General features: G+C 36.3%; 1 protein-coding gene and 1 long non-coding RNA gene across 3 annotated transcripts in view; one reads left to right on the forward strand and one right to left on the reverse strand.

Moving 5' to 3' along the window:
* Positions 1 to 14,084, reverse strand: part of LOC121738722 (transmembrane protein 184B) — a 47,378-nt gene extending 33,294 nt beyond the window's left edge. For both annotated transcript variants that reach the window (XM_042130948.1, XM_042130949.1), the window contains exons 1-2: positions 13,805 to 14,084; positions 10,502 to 10,664 (exon numbers count right to left, since the gene is read on the reverse strand). In XM_042130948.1, the coding sequence (XP_041986882.1) occupies positions 10,502 to 10,663 (162 nt within the window). In that variant the 5' untranslated portion in view covers position 10,664; positions 13,805 to 14,084. The remainder of the gene's footprint in view (positions 1 to 10,501; positions 10,665 to 13,804) is intronic.
* On the forward strand, positions 4,829 to 5,744 carry LOC121738724. The gene is made up of 3 exons (XR_006037328.1): positions 4,829 to 5,037; positions 5,169 to 5,336; positions 5,451 to 5,744. It is a non-coding gene; the product is annotated as an uncharacterized LOC121738724 (long non-coding RNA).
* Positions 14,085 to 19,381: the final 5,297 nt, after the last annotated feature.

Genomic DNA, 19,381 nt, shown 5'->3' on the forward strand with positions numbered 1-19,381 from the left:
ACATGCCTGCCTAGCATACGCCAACGAGATATCTCACTCTCGAGATAATTAAAAACTACTCGTCTCACAATGTCAAAATCTCGACATTATCTCGACAAAACTCTATAAAAATGTGTTATTTCGATGATAGATCTACGCAAGAAAAAATGTTTGTCATACTATAGAGATGAAGAGACAAATTATAAAACATCGAGAAAACATGTAGAGTGAGATATCTCGTTGGCGTAGTATGCTAGGCAGGCTGTACTTGCATCGCCTGTTAAACACGGAACAGATTTATAGCTTCACTAGATGACGCCCGCGACTCCGTTTGGAAATTTACATTTTTCCAGGATAAAAAGTATTCTATGTCCTTTCCCGGGACTCAAAGTATCTCCATGCCAAATTTAAGCAAAATCGTTTCAGCGGTTTGAGCGTGAAGGGGTAACAGACAGACAGACAGACAGACACACACTTTCGCATTTATAATATTAGTAGGGAAGTATGGATGTATTGATATGGATGTTGGGATATGAATGAATGATGTGGTATAATATACCACTTCTGACACTACCGCCGCGCCGTAGTAACAAGGTTGAAGTTGTCGTTTTGCCGACGACATCTTCAGCACTCTTCAGTCTGATTTAAGTTTATTGTGGATTGATTTAATGTGGGAAACGATTCATGGGATGCATTTTCTTTATATCAATAGTATTGATAGCAAGAAAATTATAAATTTATTTATTTAATATTATTATTATAATTTATGCCAACGTTGATCTGGCTGTATTATATTGATTGATGATTATATGACTGTTATTTACTGTCAAGCGCTTAAACTGCGATATGAGTGAAGTGGTAATTTGCGTCCTTGGGAAGGAAGGAAAATTCGTATGGTTTAACTTCTACCCAAACAGTTACAGGCAACTTCTAATTATAAATAATAACATCTTGACGCAATCAGGAAATTATAGAAATGGACCCAATACGAATTAACGACATTAATACATACTTTGCATTGCTATAACGATACTTTATATTTACAACACTAAACACTATAATAGAGCTTTGTAATAGAGCTATGTAGCGAAATATGTCCTTCAAGCTTGCTCAAGGTTATCTTCGGGTACACACTACACAGTATACACACATAATATTAACATTTATTACGGGGCCACTTTCATTGTAAACATTACGTTCTGACTTCTGGACGTCATAAAAGGGATAGTAAATAATAATATGAACAAAAGACTCATAGCAACTTCCTCTTCGTCTTGGCCAGAGCATCATGTAAATAAATGGCTGGCCCGTTTTTATTAAATAATTTGGATCATGAAATATTAAGCAAGAGCCAATCACAGGAGAGCACAAATTTTTATCGCCATCGCACAGTTCCTAAGGGATTTTGTGCGTGCGAAGCGAACGGGAACAGCTAGTCTAGTATATAATAGGTTATGAGTTTATGACTAGGCTCATGGTGGTATTCCACAAAGTAAAATAGAGTATGAAACAACAATGTAAGTAACGGAAATATGACCTAGGTCCTAGACCTTGATAGAAGCATAAAAATTGTAGTTGCTTGACTAATCTAACAATTTGGAAAGCGAACGAGCAATTCTCGTCATGCTGTTATCTCGGTTTACGGAGTATGGTGTTACAATGTTATATTATGGCCTAGTGCTCTAATACAGCTGTATTAATAAAGTACTTAGGTAGTAGTTTTAGTACTGTGAAATATTGAAGAAGACCGTTATGCTATAAGAGCGGGCTGCCAAATTTTGCTGTGTTTTCTAATAAGTATTAGGGTTGCTGAGGATATTCTTCGAAGGGTGCGACAAGACTTTATATGAACTTGGGCGGGGGCGCTGCTGGTAAAGAAGAACTGTGAAATATGTCGTTTTTGTATGTGGCAGCGTTAGTTCCTTTTTTCGCCACCTTCATTTAAAGCTTTGCCGAGCTTTCTTGGCCGCCATTTGTGGTAGTCAAATTACAACAAATTTTTTTTCAATAATAATTAAATATCGAATAGTTCTTCAAAAATATATTATAAAAAATCATTATAATTAATAATAAGTGTCTGTTTCTGTCTGGTTGTCCATTTTTTTACATATTTAGTACTTTCATAATTTAATTGGATGTAGTACGATATTTGACCTTATACATATACATCCTTAAATAACTTGCACTACTGCTATCACACACATTATAAAATAATGGCGTTAAGTAATCAACTAATCATCAAAAACAGTTTTGGGACTTACGACCTTTACTCTCGTGCTATAATGCGGGATATTGTTGTTACGCCATTACCGTTGTTTCGCGATATTGTTCACTATTAGCTGCAGCGTAAAGCACATTGCTCGGAGGCACGATTCATGGATGGCATACACCGTTATCCTTGAAACCATCAAATGAGCCCGTCAAAATGAACAACTTTTTCTATGAGAATAATGCTGAAAACTAAAAAAAAAAATGCCATCTTCATACCCATACGGATACCCGGATCTGCAATTTGTATGGGTATGAAGACGGATTTTTTTTGAGTTCCCAGCATTGTTCTTATAGAAAAAGTTGTTCATTTTGAATTTTGATGGGCTCATTTGATGGTTTCAAGGATAACGGTGTTTACACTAACATCAATGTATATAATGTACATTCGTTAGGCCTGAGAATAGATTTTATCTACTTTTTATGTTGATACAAGAAATAATTTATATGGCAAAACAACGTTTGCCGGGTCAGCTAGTTTAATATGAAGTTTTGTAACTCGTCACTTACTTTAGATCATACGCATACGGTTTAGAATGAAGATGAGCAGTGAGCAGCTTTTTAATCTTAAGAGTATATTCATTCATGTTCCATTTAACCGAGATCGCCTCCCGAATACAAACTTAGCTGAGCCTTGGCTGGATGACCTACATCGCCTGTTTCTGACCAACTTTGGAGCTCATTGTGTGACTTGGAGCCTACATTAAACCTATTTTACCAGCTGACATGGTTAAATTGAGTCTAAAGTCGAGTTTCTTACGCCGGTTCTTCTCGCCGGGATAGTTCCCGAACCGGTGGTAGGCAGTCCAGAGTTGGGCAAAAAGTAATTAGAATAACGATGACACAATTACAAATACATTGTAGTTGTTAATCTGATTACAAAATAATCAGATTGATGAAGTAATTGTGCACCTGAAATTAACCAGTAGTTGATTCGAATGTAATTAGAATAAATTTTATTCTAATTACAATTTATTCAGATTACTTGTAATTTAAATACATGGAATTACTTTTTTTTTCATAGTGACCTAGACCCTAGTTTGACGTCGGTGTATCCTGGATTGAGAGTTCACAATAGAACTTCCCATTTCGTAAAATAATCACAAAAATTACATAATAAACTCAGAAATAATACTTTTATACTAATAATTATATAAATTGTGGTTCGAATAAAGGCGAATGGCAGGATCCGTACAGGATAATTTTGTTGTTGTTTTTCAACAGAATTTTTACTATGTACCTATTATGGCAATTAGACTATTTATAGTCTGTCAAAAAAGTGAAGAAATTAAAAAGTGGCAACATCGTAGTGTCATCCCTTTTTTCTTAGATTGATTTGAAAGGAATGACACTACGATGTTGCCACTTTTTTAATTTCTTCACTTTCTTGACAGACTATAGAAACGTTTATTATGAATTATTATTAAACTCTTATTTACTTAATATATCTCATAATGAAAAGAATATATTACATAAAATCACATTACTTACATTGTACATAATATTAAGAATGTATTTTTTCCAATTTTTTCCAATTTTTTCCATCGATATTTTTTCTTGTCATGGCAATCAGTTATTGAGGCCATTTATAAAGAAGACGAAGAAGACAGATGGAGAAAATCATTAACTTGAGAAAAGGGGGTTTTTGGGAGAATGTGAAAGAGTGATGTTGTGTTTTTATATTATTTTCCTAAAATTGTGTTATCTGGGTTTTTAATGTGTAATATTGGTAGGATATTAACCATTAAATATTCGTTATCGTGCACAAGTGTGGGAAAGTGATGTAATAACCAGAAACGTGCTCTTTTGTGTTCCCTCCAAAACTCCATCAAGAGTTTCAGTAAAGCGTCCTACCACTTTACTGAATCGACCGACTTGACTTCTTGACTGTATTGACTTCATACTTAGACTTTGACTAGACTTTAGACCTGACTGACCTGACGATAATATAGAAAAAAATGTATTAAAGAACATTGTTTTCCCGCCATAATATTATACTTACTCGACACTGGCCATGGTTATAGCCGAAGTGCCATTATATGAAAAAAAAAAAAAACATGAGAAAATCTCAAATCTCATCGCCACTAATCTCAACTTGAACCAAAGATTAAGAAACCCGTAGTAATTATTATAATATTATTCTCTTTGTATGAAACCATTAATCAACATTCAACACAATCAACGGTAGCAGCATGTACCTATTAATTTGCGTTATGGAGTTGTGACTTGTGATAGTGAGTTATTTTCTGTTGTTTTCAAATTGAGAACTGAGAAGGTCTGCCTTATGCGACGAGAGTAAAGATCTTGTGAATATTATTCGACTGTGGATATATCCTGGATATTATGTAAGTAGTTTACTTCAAATAAGTACATAATATATTTTACGTGTTAGCCTAACCATGAACTTTTTATTAAGTTTTAAGTGTTGAAATGTTTTCCTTTCATTTTAAACCATGAAACTAATCTAGCAAAGTACCTATTATTAAGGAAAAAGTAGGTAATAATTAACAATACAGAAGTATTGTTAATTATTACCTACTACTATTATTGATTAGAAAATCACTATCATTATTTCCAGATCACACCTGCTGATCATATTTGCCATGCATGCTGGCAACTTGCTTATCATGCATCTACTGAAAATATGCCCAGCAGCAGCAGCGGTTGGCCATCATAATATCTGTGTTGTATCATGTGGATTATCCATAGTAAGAACAAATCAATGCAGAATTTTAATTGAAGGGGCAAATGAAGACTTCTATAGTATCTTCTTGGATTCAAGCACGAAAGGTAAACAAACAACCAAACAAATCTTTGTTTTCACATAAAATTTTTACAGGATATTCTTACACAATCATTTATTTCCTCAGCGTGATACAGGATTCATGGCAAGCTTTTCTCTAATTATATTTTTATTTTAGCTTTGGTCTCAAGATGAAGAACCAGAATAGTCCAAGTAATTGAGGACTTTCAACCTGAATATCTGGATTCAGCTTTAATGTGTACTGTATGTGGCCAGTCTGGACACCACAACTTCAGACTTAGAGTGGAATCCTGAAAACATTACTCGTTTGCTGGAGCAACAAGAGGTATATAGTTTAAACTCTAATCTAATAATAAAATTAACTTATGTCAGTGTTTAATTAATTTTTTACTATTGTTGTTTTGATATCTGTCCATCTCATCAAATGATTTATTTACAGATGTCATCTATGAATGAAGTTTCTGGAGTTTGTTGAAACCAAGCTCGAGACATAAAGTCACATATTCCAGAAGCTGATGAAAGATCCCAACTAAATATTGTGTTGTTCAATATAAGAAGAGCAGCTGAAACACCAGGACATTGCGTTTTTCAAGAATGCATGAATCCTGAACAAAATGTTGTGCCTCGAGTTGCTTATGCCTGTGTTGTGTTGTTGTGCTTCAAGCTAAAATAAAGTCCTGCCATTGTTCTGGAAAAACTTATTTTGTATTTATTGTAACTGAAAGAAACATGAATGGTCAGATCTGGAAGTATTACAAATGCCTTGCCAAGCTTAAAGAGTGAGATCTAAAAACAAAGGGATTATGGTGTCCTGCAGACCAAGAGGAATTTTTGTGTTCAGCTCTCTCACTTAACATACAAAACAACAGCTGAAGCTATCATTTAACACTATTTTTATGAGAGTGTAGTATTTCCCTGGTTACGGCTGTCCATTTTGACTGCAGGTCTAGCAGCTTGGCACTACCATGCACTACCACTATTAAACTTATAATTATGTATTGAATTGTTGCACTTTGCTTTTATACTGACCTAAAGGTATGTCCAAGTTCATCCCACTGAGTGGATACCATCCTCATCTCAAATTATCTTCGGACTGTTATTATGTAGAACGGTAAAAATATGTAAAGTAGGTAAGTACTTACATTGAATTTATGAATTTAATTATTTTTAAAACATTTATTATTTACCTTTTTACGAAACTATAAGTACTGATACACACTGTAGGTCAATGTTGTTTTTTTTAATAATATTGTAATATGTAATATAATTAGGTAAGTATAAGTATGAACCGGTGGTAGGCCCCAGTAGCAACAACGTTCGGAAAACGTTTGAAAAAACTTATTCTGAATAAAAATTTGACTTTTGACTTTTTGACTTTTTAATAATATCATAGCTGTAGGTACATAACCTCAAAATTTCAAACAATAAAACTGGCTACTACTTTTATGTCCCAAGTTTTAAAATCTATAAGTACTTACCTACTTGAAGTATTTAAATATACTTATTATAAATTATAAATGCGAAAGTGTGTCTGTCTGTCGTTCTATCTGTCTGACCTCTTCACGCCTAAACCACAGAAAGAAAAGGCTTTTTCTTGGTTAAGTAAATGTTTTTATTTTTCTTAGAGATTGTCGTACTTCATGTTGTATTACCTATTTGTATGATATTATAAATTATTATTTTCATTTTCCACTTTTTATCATTCTTCTTATATCTACACATTCACTTATTATACCTACACATATTTAATGCTTTATTTATACCTACAGTAATTCCCTAAAAATAATACCTCTAGATAGTAGATACCTACTCTGTTTTTAACTCCTGACACTGTAATAATATTAGAGTAATTAGTCGAAACCAAAGTATTCAATTACAAAAGAACTTAATTTCAAATTAATTAGATTTCTTTCAAATTGGATTACATAGGAATCGATTGCTTTGTGTAATTCTATATTTAAATTTTAAAGTATTTGAACTACAATGTAATTAGAATAAAATGTATTCTAATTAGTTTTCAATTAGATTGCTAATTAGATTAACCAGTATTTCATTTATGCCCAACTCTGGTAGGCACCATTAGCATCAACGTTCTGAAAGTATTTGTTACAAATCTATTCGGAAATAAAACAATTTTTATTTTTATTTATTTATTTATAAAAGGATGAGATGGTATGTTGGATCACGGTGAATAAACATGATTTCCAATTTTCCACCACGATTACAAAATCAAAATAGATTAACAAAGTTAACAATTTTAGAACGTCGCGTCTACATGACGCCTACCACCTCACAAACAACACTACAAAGCTTACTAAATATATTGAATCATGTATATAAGCGACGTCGATCATTGTTGACAATCATATACGATTATGCACGTTACCCTAGTCTACCTCACACGTTCGTAGTAGTTTGTACATCATGGGGAAATAAATCCGGCCCTGGGAACATGGAACAGAGAGGAGGCATTATAATACAACTAGCTTTTTGACCGAGCTTTGCTCGGTATTCGATAAAACACGAATAAAAGACATTTTCATGAAAATCGTTGGAGCCGATTCCGAGATTCCAATTCTAATATGTAACAAGAATTGCTCGTTTAAAGATATAAGATTTACATCCATTGTTGTTATTATTACTTACTCAAAAAGGAAAACCTTACAACTTTACCACCACCCCACCACAGATATATGTTTCAACAGCCAACATGGCTTACGTCATTATGAGGTAAACTTTGATATTATATTATGAATTTACTGTAAAATACATTATAAACAAAGTAGATTTAGTTCAATGTAGATCACATTGAACTAAATTTTATCTGGCATAATTTCACTATGTGAGAATGAAAGAAAAAAATTAATTTTCGTCATATGTACAATGATTTTACTTTACAAATTGTTTGAGCAGTTGGTTAGTTATTAAATGTACTTTTTATATTTTTCATTATAATTTATAATACATATTTCACAATATATCATTAACAACCTAGGACTTAGATGACATATCACATAATGCTTTCGCAACCTACGTCCATGGCTCGCTCCTCTTGAGGTCAAGGAGGAAAGCAAGAGGTTGCGAAATTAGAGGTTGCCAGTTCGACAGTGGTGTAAATAAAACATATTATAAGTAAACCTATAACTTCCCATAAGTAAAACCCCCACTTTAAATACTACAATTATTTTCAGACTAGATGACGCCGCAACTCTGTGGGGCCAAAATTCGTTTATCGTGCGGGAACCGTACAAATTTCTGGGATAACAACTTGAGAGGTGTCAAGGGACACCCGAATGGAACGAATTTCTTATATTCAAAAACCTGTATGTAACATAAACACTCAAAAAAAATATTAAAAAACGTCATCTATTGACGCCCAGGAATACTCACAAGTCCAACGCATCGCTGTTTGTTCTCAAAAAAATGCCAGCTAGTTGACGCACAGGAATGCAGAATACTATCAACGCCCTCTGCCCATACCATGCAGGTACTAATAAAAAAGTGTCAAAGTCAAATAGAGGTCAAATATCGTTCTGTCTAGCCCCCTTTACGCCGAACGCGCGATAAGGAACTTCGTTCCAAAAAGTATCCTTTGTCCTTTCCCGGAACTCAAAGTATTCCCAATTTCCCATACCAAAGTTCAGCAGTTTGGGCGTGAGGAGATAGAGACAGACAGACAGACATACTTTCGTATTTATTGGTAATATTATTAGTATGGATATTACACCGACTACAGTATACACATTTAAGGTTAATGGTTATGCACCGTATATAACATAACCTACTGTGCATAATATGGTGGTCGGTGTAGGTATTTTCTAGTTGTATGACATACTAGCGGGAATTACGTATTTTTTGTATCTCATACACCTGCTGCCGTCTTTGTTAAAACATTATCAGGTTCTACGTGGCAAAGTCTGCTCTGCGCAGATAATATACCGTGAAACAGCTGCTGATAAAATATTTACCTACAGTTGTTAGGTTGAATGCAACTATTATGAACATATTGTGTTCGTTATTGTATTACGTAAATAATATCGAAACAATAATAGCTTTTTCTACAAAATTTATTAATATTTTATTCGCCAAAAAAAAATTTTTACCAAATAAAATAATTTTTAAAAGTATTTCTTGTTGTAAAAACTAGGCCTTTGCGTCCGTTGTAGGTGAATTATACAGTATCTTCTGAGTGAAGTAACCACTGTCTGGGACATAACTTTAAATGTCTGTATGGTTGTCCAGCGCAGCACATACAATATTCTCGTTACATATAATAGTCGGCCTAGTCCAGACTCCAGAGGAATGAGCAGGTCAATACGTCTGGGTCTTCCTTCACTGTAAAAAATTGTTATAGCGGCAACAGAAAAACGGGCCGATTTGCTATAACGATTCACGAGATACGTAATAGACAGCGAAGTGCCAATAACTGGGTTCCGTTTTTACCCTTTGTATGTAACGTAACTGAGGTTTATAACTTAATAAGTTATCTCCAATACGTCTTTACCGAAGATTAGTTTCACGTTTACGACAAAAATATCGTAAATCCGAAATGACGCAAGCTACCTATCATGACCGAGGAAAAACCGTGACTAATAAGTATTTAAACGTCAAGCATCCAATGTCCAGTTATTATATGGTTTATTTTAGCCAGGGTCTACGTCGCTGCCTTTCAAAACCTGCCATGGTCCAGTTTACCTGGCCTAATGGGCACTTGTTTATTTATAGCTTGTTCTTAGCTTGGAATTTGCTACCTTTTGTATGCAACTTCGCTCCAGATAAAAGTATGCATTCCCAAAGAATAGCTTTATTTTATAATTGAATCAGTCATTTCAAAAACCTCATAAGTCACAAATTATTTTTTTCAGGAATCAATAAAAACCGTTTTATGATCAAACAAATGAGTTATAAAAAACTTGTTTGTTTTGAATGTAGATTTGGGAGGTAAACAATTTAAATAGATTTAAATAAACTTTATACTTGAATTTGCTTAAATCATCTATTTACCTTATGGAGAAAATTTTATGGTACAATCACTTGAATTGATAAAATCATTTATTTTTATAAGAATTCGTAATTTGCGATAAGTTATTGATAGTAGTCAACTATCTAGTAATATAGTTATGAAAATGTTAAATATAACTAAGCCAAAGAAAAAGCCCTTGTGGTACTACCACTCCTGAAAACCTCACAGGAATTGAATCGGTCATTTCAAAAACCTCATAACTCGCATTTTATTCAAAATGCTTTTTTTACTGAATATGGTTCCTCACAGGTCTATGCACGTTCTGGGTAAAAGTCACACAAGTCAATACATTTCTTCCTATTTAAACAATACCACGAAAAAGACGTCATTCACTTCTTATAATACATTAGTCCAGTGACTTATAATGAATGCATAATAGTAAAATGATGGAAAAAGATATATGCAAGAACTATGGACCTGGGTCAATAAACTATTTTTTAATCTATGATGCAACAAGCAATAAATACCTGTTGGCAAGTGATGAAGAGTGCTGTCCATACGAACAACCCAGCAATGACCTGCGCAGGCCGGGTGGCGAGGAACACCGGCTCTTGCAATGGCTTAAAGATTTCGTGCACGGTGTCCGATATCGGCTGTGCCGTGACATTGATCACCTCCGTTGATCCCATTCTGATGATAAAATAAATATCATGAATAATTATTTAAATATCATAGTTGGTATTTAGTTAATTTTACTTGTTTATTATAAAATATAATATATAAGTACATATAATATAATACAATATATTGTATATAACCACTTAATAGCACTTAAATGTTTATTATAACTACAAAATATAAGAAATACTAAACTAACAAAACTTTAACAATTTCTTGGGTAAAGCATGTAAAATGTTACATTATTTGAGAGTGAAATTAATCATGATTTGTTATTTTACTTTTTGTATTAAAAATACAAAAAGTCAATCAAGAAAAATTTATTTTTTAACCAACTTCCTTTTCTATTTGTTTATTCCTGGCTAGCAGGCATACATTTTATTTGTTATCAATGAGAATGTTTAAAGCTAGTCCCAATACTAAATTCAAGACTTAGAAATAATATAGTGATGCAATTTTTCTGAGGATGGATAGACATCCAAATATTTAGGTTTATAACTCTTGCAAAAAATGTTAATAGGATTAGTATGATAGTTTGGGCTTTGAATGAACACTGGCTAATTATTTTCTTGAAAAATACACTGATTACAATTTGGAATACTGTAGTAATGTTGGTGGAACTGCAGGCAAAGGCTAGTCCCGAGGTTGATAATAATAGATTTTAGATAACAGAAAATAAACAAACAGTACTGAGTTTATAATTGCTGGATTGAGAGAATTAATCCCTCGATTGTTGATTCCTGGAAATATAATTATTGGTTTTGCAGTCGAATTCGACCGCTTGGGAGTTAAAGAGGGTTCTGGTGTTTAGTTGGGATATTTTTGTAACTTTACAATTTTCTGGTTTTCTAATTTGTAATACTACTGTTCATAGTGGGTATTAGTACCAAATACCCTTTACTTTCGGCGGGACTTTGAATGTATCAAAAATAGTCTCCTTTATTATTACACTAGCTGTTTGACCGAGCTTTGCTCGGTATCCGATGAAAATTACATTTTCTAGAAATGATTCCTGGCTAGATCGATATATCGCCCCCAAAACCCCCTATAAACTAAATTTCATGAAAATCGTCGGAGCCGATTCCGAGATTCCAATTATATATATATCCTCCTGACACCTGGCGTCCTTTATAAAGTGCTAAATAAACCATACTCAAAAGGCCGAGTATTTATTGACATCTTAGTTCGACAACGGACGAGCAACCTTTATGTAGCATCAATTCCCGGGTAGTTGTATTTTCCCACTAAAAAAGAATTAGACCCGCCAATGCTACCAACCAATGAAATTTAACCAATGGCAATAGTTTGTCCTTGGATTTAGATAGAGATCGCATGTTGAGTGCCCTTCATTTGCGCGAAATTTGCTCAGGAGTTTACAACAATGGCGGCGCGTGGCCGACGCAGTAAGTAAAATTACTTTTTTTTTGTTTTATTCACTTGTCATATTGTAGATATTTTATAGAATTGTAAATTATTAAATATTCTTACAAAAATACGTCATTTTGTCAAGAAATAAAACATAATTAAGTAAATAATATGTCGTAAAGAAATTAATACATTTACATTAGACAATAAACTTCTTGTATACAAAGCTATCATCAAGCCAATATGGACATATGGTATCCAACTGTGGGGCACCGCAAGCAAAAGTAATCTGGCCATATTACAACGTTTTCAGAATAAATGTCTGAAAACAATAGCCAATGCACCTTGGTTCATAACAAACACTGAGATACATGAATATTTAAATATTACCACCATAAACGAAGAGGTATCTAAATATATATAAATATATATAACATACAAGAAAAGATTAGAAAATCACACCAATGAACTTGCTAGGGGCCTGCTAAGGGATCACGACATAAGAAGACTGAAACGTCTGCATATACTAGAACAAAGAGAATGAATAATCGTTCTAAAGTAATGAAAGAGCTGAGTGTTCAGTGGAACACCTCTCATAAAAGTGACTACCAATGAACACACCATCTGATAATGGCTAGTGAAAGCCGATAGCAGATAATAGAGGATAAAAAAAAAAAAAAAAAAAAAGTAATTAATCCTTTAGAAAGGCACTTCGTACGCAATTTCAAATTAAAGTATGTGGAATTTATCCTTTGTATATCCATGTCGGCCGTAGTACTTAACATAGTATATTTATGTTATATTGTTATATAATTCTATTTTTATATAATTATTATTTTCAGCGTTACAAGACCGCAATATAACGGAATTATTAAATAACTCGAGTTTGAAGACTCAAGTGAGGATGAAGATTTAATTGAGAGATACACTTTTCTAGCAACGTATTCCTATCTTCAGCAGACGATGGCTCGAAGGACAGTTCCAACAGCGCTGATAGCAATTCACCAAGAGGCTGGGGTAGTGCTCGTAGTCCAAGCAGGGATATTGGTCGTCGAGACCGGGGCAGACGATGTGCTGGGTGTCGGGTTCGTACTTCGTACACGTGGTGGCACTCGCAGTCGAGGGCTGGCTCGGCCACAAGACGCTCCTTTGTGGTAGTTATATTAAAAAATAAAAATATTTGTATTATTTAAACACCTAACCTACTTTTTTAATTATTATTATTAATGCCATAATGACCTAAAGTCCTTGTCAAAGGACAAAAAAAATACCTAAACTTCAATATGCTTGATGTGTTGATCAATAATACCAAAAAACATTTGTTTTAGTGAAATTCCCGAAAACCCCTGGTTTATGTTTTATTTAACTTGCAAAGTTTCGGCCTTTGCACCATAAACAGTTTAATGCTTCATAAAGGACATTCGGCCATATTGGCAAGTGATTTCAGTTATAGCTCGGGTGTCAGGAGGTTAAATACAAGAATTGCTCGTTTAAAGATATAAGATACATGAGATGGTAGATAATCCAAATAAACATATGGGCAGCTGTTGAAAAGGGCAAAGTAAGTCTGCTCTAATAAGTCGGTTATTCGCACAAATTAATTTAGAATAACATAATAATATCACGGACTTGGAAAACGGAAGTATACCGAGGTCATAAAACTTGACATGTTATACCGCTGTCCGCTTGTACCAATTACTTGTAACTGTAGTGAAGGGAGATGTTTACGTGACGAACGCTACAATAGTTTTCGTGGGAAACAGTTTCTTATCGTCCACAGCACCTACCTTTATTAGATTTGTTGCAGAATTCGATACGATTTCCTTTTGTTCCTACGTCAATCGTAATCAACACAGCACATATTGTAGAAAACGCAGTACACACAATCGCATCGATTTTTTCACATCCAATTTAAAACATCAAGTTTTCGATTCTAACACTTGTAATTATCACTAATACTGTATTTTTTCACTACTAGCACAAATTACAGCGACCCATAAAAACTTAAATTTTATTTTCATCACACAACAAAAATCGTGACGATTCGTTCGCTCTTGTCGAAATAACCACAGATTACTAGTAGGTACCTATATATTTGTGAAATAACTTTCCACAGATTAAAGTAAAGTTCGACACACGGAGCTAATACTAACAGGAGGTATTGTAATCAAGTTTCCATAAGAAACTACGCGTGACAATTTGCGGGGTGAGGGGGTGTCAAGCTCCGCCCACTTCTCAATATTTCATCTATCGGCTAAAAGCCAAACTACTAGCTTAGGTCGATGATGTAGTTCAACCATAGAGTATACATTATAGCAAGCTATAGAGTGCTTCTAACAAGGTATGAACTGTAAGCACGAGTGTGAACATATTTTCCTATAAGCGTCAAACGATGGCGCATGGAACATCACTAGACTTGCGTTATACGTTTGACAAGTATCTATAGAACTTCTGCTTACGATCGGCACAACGGGGAACGAGCGATGCGCGCGCTCTATAGCTTGCTAATGTATACTCTAAGAGTTCAACTATAGACTAGATGACTAGATATACACTAGATGTCATTTTGTCTTGAATATTATGGGACGTACTACGGCCCTGGATATTTTTTACGTTTCAAATAGTTATCATAGGTGACGACAGATGGCGGTTTATAAATAATATCATAATAAAAGCTATATAATCACGGTTTTAGCTATTAAATGTGTTTAAGACTAAGTGTATAACGGTTTTCAGTATTCAAGTATGATTATTGTAATAAACTTATGCAAAATTATACGCATTTACGTCTGTATTATCTTTCAAAGGTTTGGCCACCTAGTGTCAAGTAGTATAATTAACGCTGAAAGCTGAAATGTTCTAGAACTTTTATATACTTTTATATTTAAATTACATTTAAAATTATTTCCAAATGAAATGTGATGGTATTTATATTATCAGAACGTCTGTCTGAGTGTTGTCGACATTGTAAAACACAATACTTCACCCTTTCCTTGTTAAAAATGCAGAAAACACCAATTTATTGAGAGTCTCGTTACGTGTGCACCTGACAAACGCTGAAAGTGTACTCACTTAAGCCCAGCCGACAATGATGACGTCAGGACCTAGTTGAAAATCACATTGCACAGTTGCTTAGGCCAGCTCCTCCTTGTATTAACTCCGTGGTTCGACAAGACAAGGCTGTTTAGTGCATAAACTTAAAAATAAGTTTATGGTTTAGTGTTTATGAACGTGACGAGAAAAGGAACTAACCATTTAGGTACTATAGACTGGAGAGAGCCTTATTTAACGGTGTATAAGCGTCAAAAGCGTGTAATGTTATGTCCTACTTATTAGGACATAACAAAGGAGTCGGTCTGCATATTTCATGTAATAAAAGTGTTAATAAAGGTTTTTAAGGAACATTTAATTAATGCTAGATATTGTTGAGTTTTGTGGTTCCGCTAAATAATAAACCATAATAATGGTCAAAGAATGCCTCAAACACGTGGATTTAACATTAAATACGTAAGTTTTGAACAACGTTTTTTGGGCTTTCCAATCGGTATTTTTGTAAGCTAAAAAGATAATTTATAAGTTTATTAATCGCTTATTCGAGCTATATGAGGCATTAATGCTAAAAATGTCACATCAATTAATAATTTGGCTATAAAAATTGCATAGTGTGGCGGTACCCACAATTCGCCTAACATTCCTGCATCGCGCTATCGAAGTTTCGGAGAACGGCAAGATATTATATACAACGTCTGAAATGTCGTCAGTGGGGCTTCGGCCTGGCCGAGCATGCTATCTCGCTCGGTCGGAAGATCTTCCTTTTCGACCTCCACGAACAACGTTAAATTGGTGACCACCGACAAGAACACGCATCCTTCTGGACATCAATCATCATCAACACTCCCCGCCCATCCACACCACGTCAGCAGACATCAAGCATAACCGGGTCGCATCGACTATAAGCCGCGTTAGGCTTATAGTCGATGCGACCCGGCCGGTCGAACCCGTGTCTGGCTTGAACGGGGCAGCCATAGGCTACAACGACCGGTCAACAAGCAGAGCACGGGGTCCCTCTCCTGGTAGCACAAGCACATCGAAGAATACCACAGGTCTTCGGGGGGGGGAGAGTGATGTGGCGGTACCCACAATTCGCCTAACATTCCTGCATCGCGCTATCGCAGTTTCGGAGAACTGCAAGAAATATACAACGTCTGAAATGACGTCAGTGGGGCTTCGGCCTGGCCGAGCATGCTATCTCGCTCGGTCGGAAGATCTTCCTTTTCAGCCGCCACGAACAACGTTAAAATAGCTTTTTACGTGTGTTTACGAATTTTCATCACTTGAACTATAGTTAATCGATATCATGAACTAATTGACTTTCTTTCCTGTATCATAATGTGCTTCGAAATAATCGACAAAAATAGAAATATTCAATAAAATAAACGCACACCACTTGTATGAAAATAAGCGCAAAATGGCCATGCGATGACGGGCTAAGACTACATCTATACTATAATACCTAATCTATGAGTATACTTCAATGAATAAGGAAACATATACCTCCATGCTTTCAGTCAATGAATAAGGAAACAGATGGAAGCGACATAACTACAAAAAAGTGTGGCCGGTGCCATATTGCCAAGAACTAAACATTTTTTTTTTTAAGAAGGCAGGTCGCTGTAGCCCTGACGTCACTGCGACTCATGAGGATCTATTGTGACTCCTTCGCACTAGAGTATCCTCCCCAACCCAATACTGCTCATATATTGAACGATATGGTTGGGGTTGGTGCCACGAATTTCCTCTGTGGACGAGTATTCGTGGCGACCAAGGTGCCTGTTCCTGCTCTGTAGTAGAGCAGGGCAGTCGAGGAGAAGGTGAATAGGTGTTTCATCCTCCTCCTCACAGAATCTGCAAGTCGTTATGCTACAAATACCCATTCTGTTTAGGTATTTGTTGAGCTTGCAGTGCCCATTTAGGCTTCTGGTAAGGATTCTTAATTGGTTCCTACCCAAGGTGAGCACTAATTCTGATTGTTTCTTGTTGAAGTCAGGAATTAGTGCCTTGGAGTGTTCAAGGCCAGGGGTCTCAGCCCATTGCTTCCTGCATAGTCTGTGACCCCATTCCTTGAGCACTTACTTTGTGGTACTGGGAGTTATACCACAGACTGGTTCTGGACCATATATGAGACTCTCGGCCCCAAGCCTAGCCAGTTCGTCAGCGGTTTCATTGCCGGGGACATTGCTGTAGCCCGGGACCCATACTAGGCGGATGTTGTTGTTCCTTCCTAGCATGTTTAACATCTCAACGCATTCCAGAACTAATTTGGACGAGACTTCTGCGGCAGTCAGTGCTTTAAGTGCAGCTTGACTATCGGAGAAGATAAAAACGTTTTTATTAACTAGGGCCATCTCCAGGCTTTCTAGTGAACAACCGAGGATAGCGAAGACTTCACACGGACTGAAACACGGTCGCAAACTCCCCCAAACAGGCGTATTTGCCTTTTGGTGGCCTGCCCTCGTAGAATCCGGCTCCCGCACACCTTGATCATGGCATCTGATGGCATGGCCATGATAGGTGATTCACTGAGAGACTGTTCCAGCTGTCGAAATGGGGTGGAGACCCAATTCGTCCTACCCGCCGTCCTGGCCCTGAGAGCCACTTTTTTGGCCTCCATCTGAACAAGCAGAGAAAGCGGAGTTTAGTTGATCAGGGCCTCGAGGGAAGCGGTGGGTGTTGACGAGAGTGCACCCGTGATTATTAGACATTTTAATGCGTTGACCGGGGGTGTGATAAATTATTAGTAAAAAGTCTATATTACACCTTCTATCTATCTATCTATCTATCTATCTAGTCGAGCCGGAAGCGTGCGGGAATCTGGCGGGTGCGTCTCGGACGCGTCGCCTGTTGGGGCATGCTTGGGCTTTCCAAAATTCCCGGAATATGCGAGTGAGAGGGCACGCCATGTGTTGCCCTCGTTACCGACTCCCCCTCCAAGCTGGAAACACGTCTCGAGTCCGGCTTGGGAACTCTTTGACGAGGCCTACCCCTACTTCTTACCGGCATCAGCGGGTGAGAGTCACCAGATTCAATGAAAGGGGTCAAGTCGGTGCTATGATATTTGCCTATAACAGCGTCCGTTGATGTGTCCGCTATATTGAACGTAGTGGGAGATACAACTTCCTTAATGCGGCAAGGACCGTCACGTATTGGCATGAATTTGCGAGTTATTCCTGTGCTAACATTGCTGAGTTGATGAATTTTTATAATATTAGGAGCAGCTTCAGCGCGTTGGCTGAGTACGGGAGTCTGCAAAAAACCAGCTGGTTAAAGGTTACTTACCTTGTATTTCTGACATTCGACACACCGTTTGATGTATTCAGCTACATATCGCCGCATTCCTGTGAAATAATAATTTTGTCGGAGGCGATGGAGCGTCCTCTCAATACCCTGGTGACCAGCGGTAGCTGAGTTATGGAATTCCTTCAGGAGCTCTTCCTTCTTGGAAGCAGGTATCACTAATAACGCTTCTTCGGATTCAGCGTCTGGGTCGTATCGGTACAATACGCCGTGTGACATTATATACCCTCGCTCCAGCCATCGGTTTGAGGTAAGTTCGTCTATATTTTCTAAATCTAATATAATTTTCTTTATTTCAGGATCTTCAAGTTGCGCGGTTCGAAGTTCGGTGGCACTAACCTGTGGTAGATCGATGGTGACAGCGCAGATACCACAATCGTCGTCATTACCTTCGCATATTGGTCGGCTGAGGAAATCGGCAAGAACATTTACTTTACCTGGAGCGTATTCTACTTTCAGATCGAATGACTGTAACTTCATGGCCCAGCGGATGAGTTGACCGCTCGGTGACTTGAGGGAAAATAACCACTTTTTTTACAGGGAGTCGTTTTCTATCCTAATTCGGCTCTGGTGGAATGAAGTACTTTGTGAAATTAATAAAAAGCAATGTACATAAAGTAAATCATATATTGGTTTTCTTTAGACAATCAACAGAACACTCAAAAACTCACAAGGTGTCAAATATCAAAAACATAGGAAATAAACATCTTCTAAAATCTGAACGGCCAACACCATCTTACACTAAAGAGGTTTACCTCAACACCTTCTCTAGATGTGCTGGCCAAGACAGTTCGCCAGATGTTTAAACCTAGTCCTAGCAAGAGGCTTTGTAAAAATATCTGCCAGCTGCAGCTCAGTGCTGATCCTCTTCACAGTTATAGTTCCATTCGCCACTAGCTCTCGTACAAAAAAGTGCCGAATACGTATGTGCTTTGTCCTTCTGTGAAACTCAGGGTTCTCAGCAAGACGTACAGCTGCCTAGTTGTCTACATACAGTACAGGTAGGCCTT

The sequence above is a fragment of the Aricia agestis genome, chromosome Z (assembly GCF_905147365.1).
Source record: "Aricia agestis chromosome Z, ilAriAges1.1, whole genome shotgun sequence".
Taxonomy (NCBI): domain Eukaryota; kingdom Metazoa; phylum Arthropoda; class Insecta; order Lepidoptera; family Lycaenidae; genus Aricia; species Aricia agestis.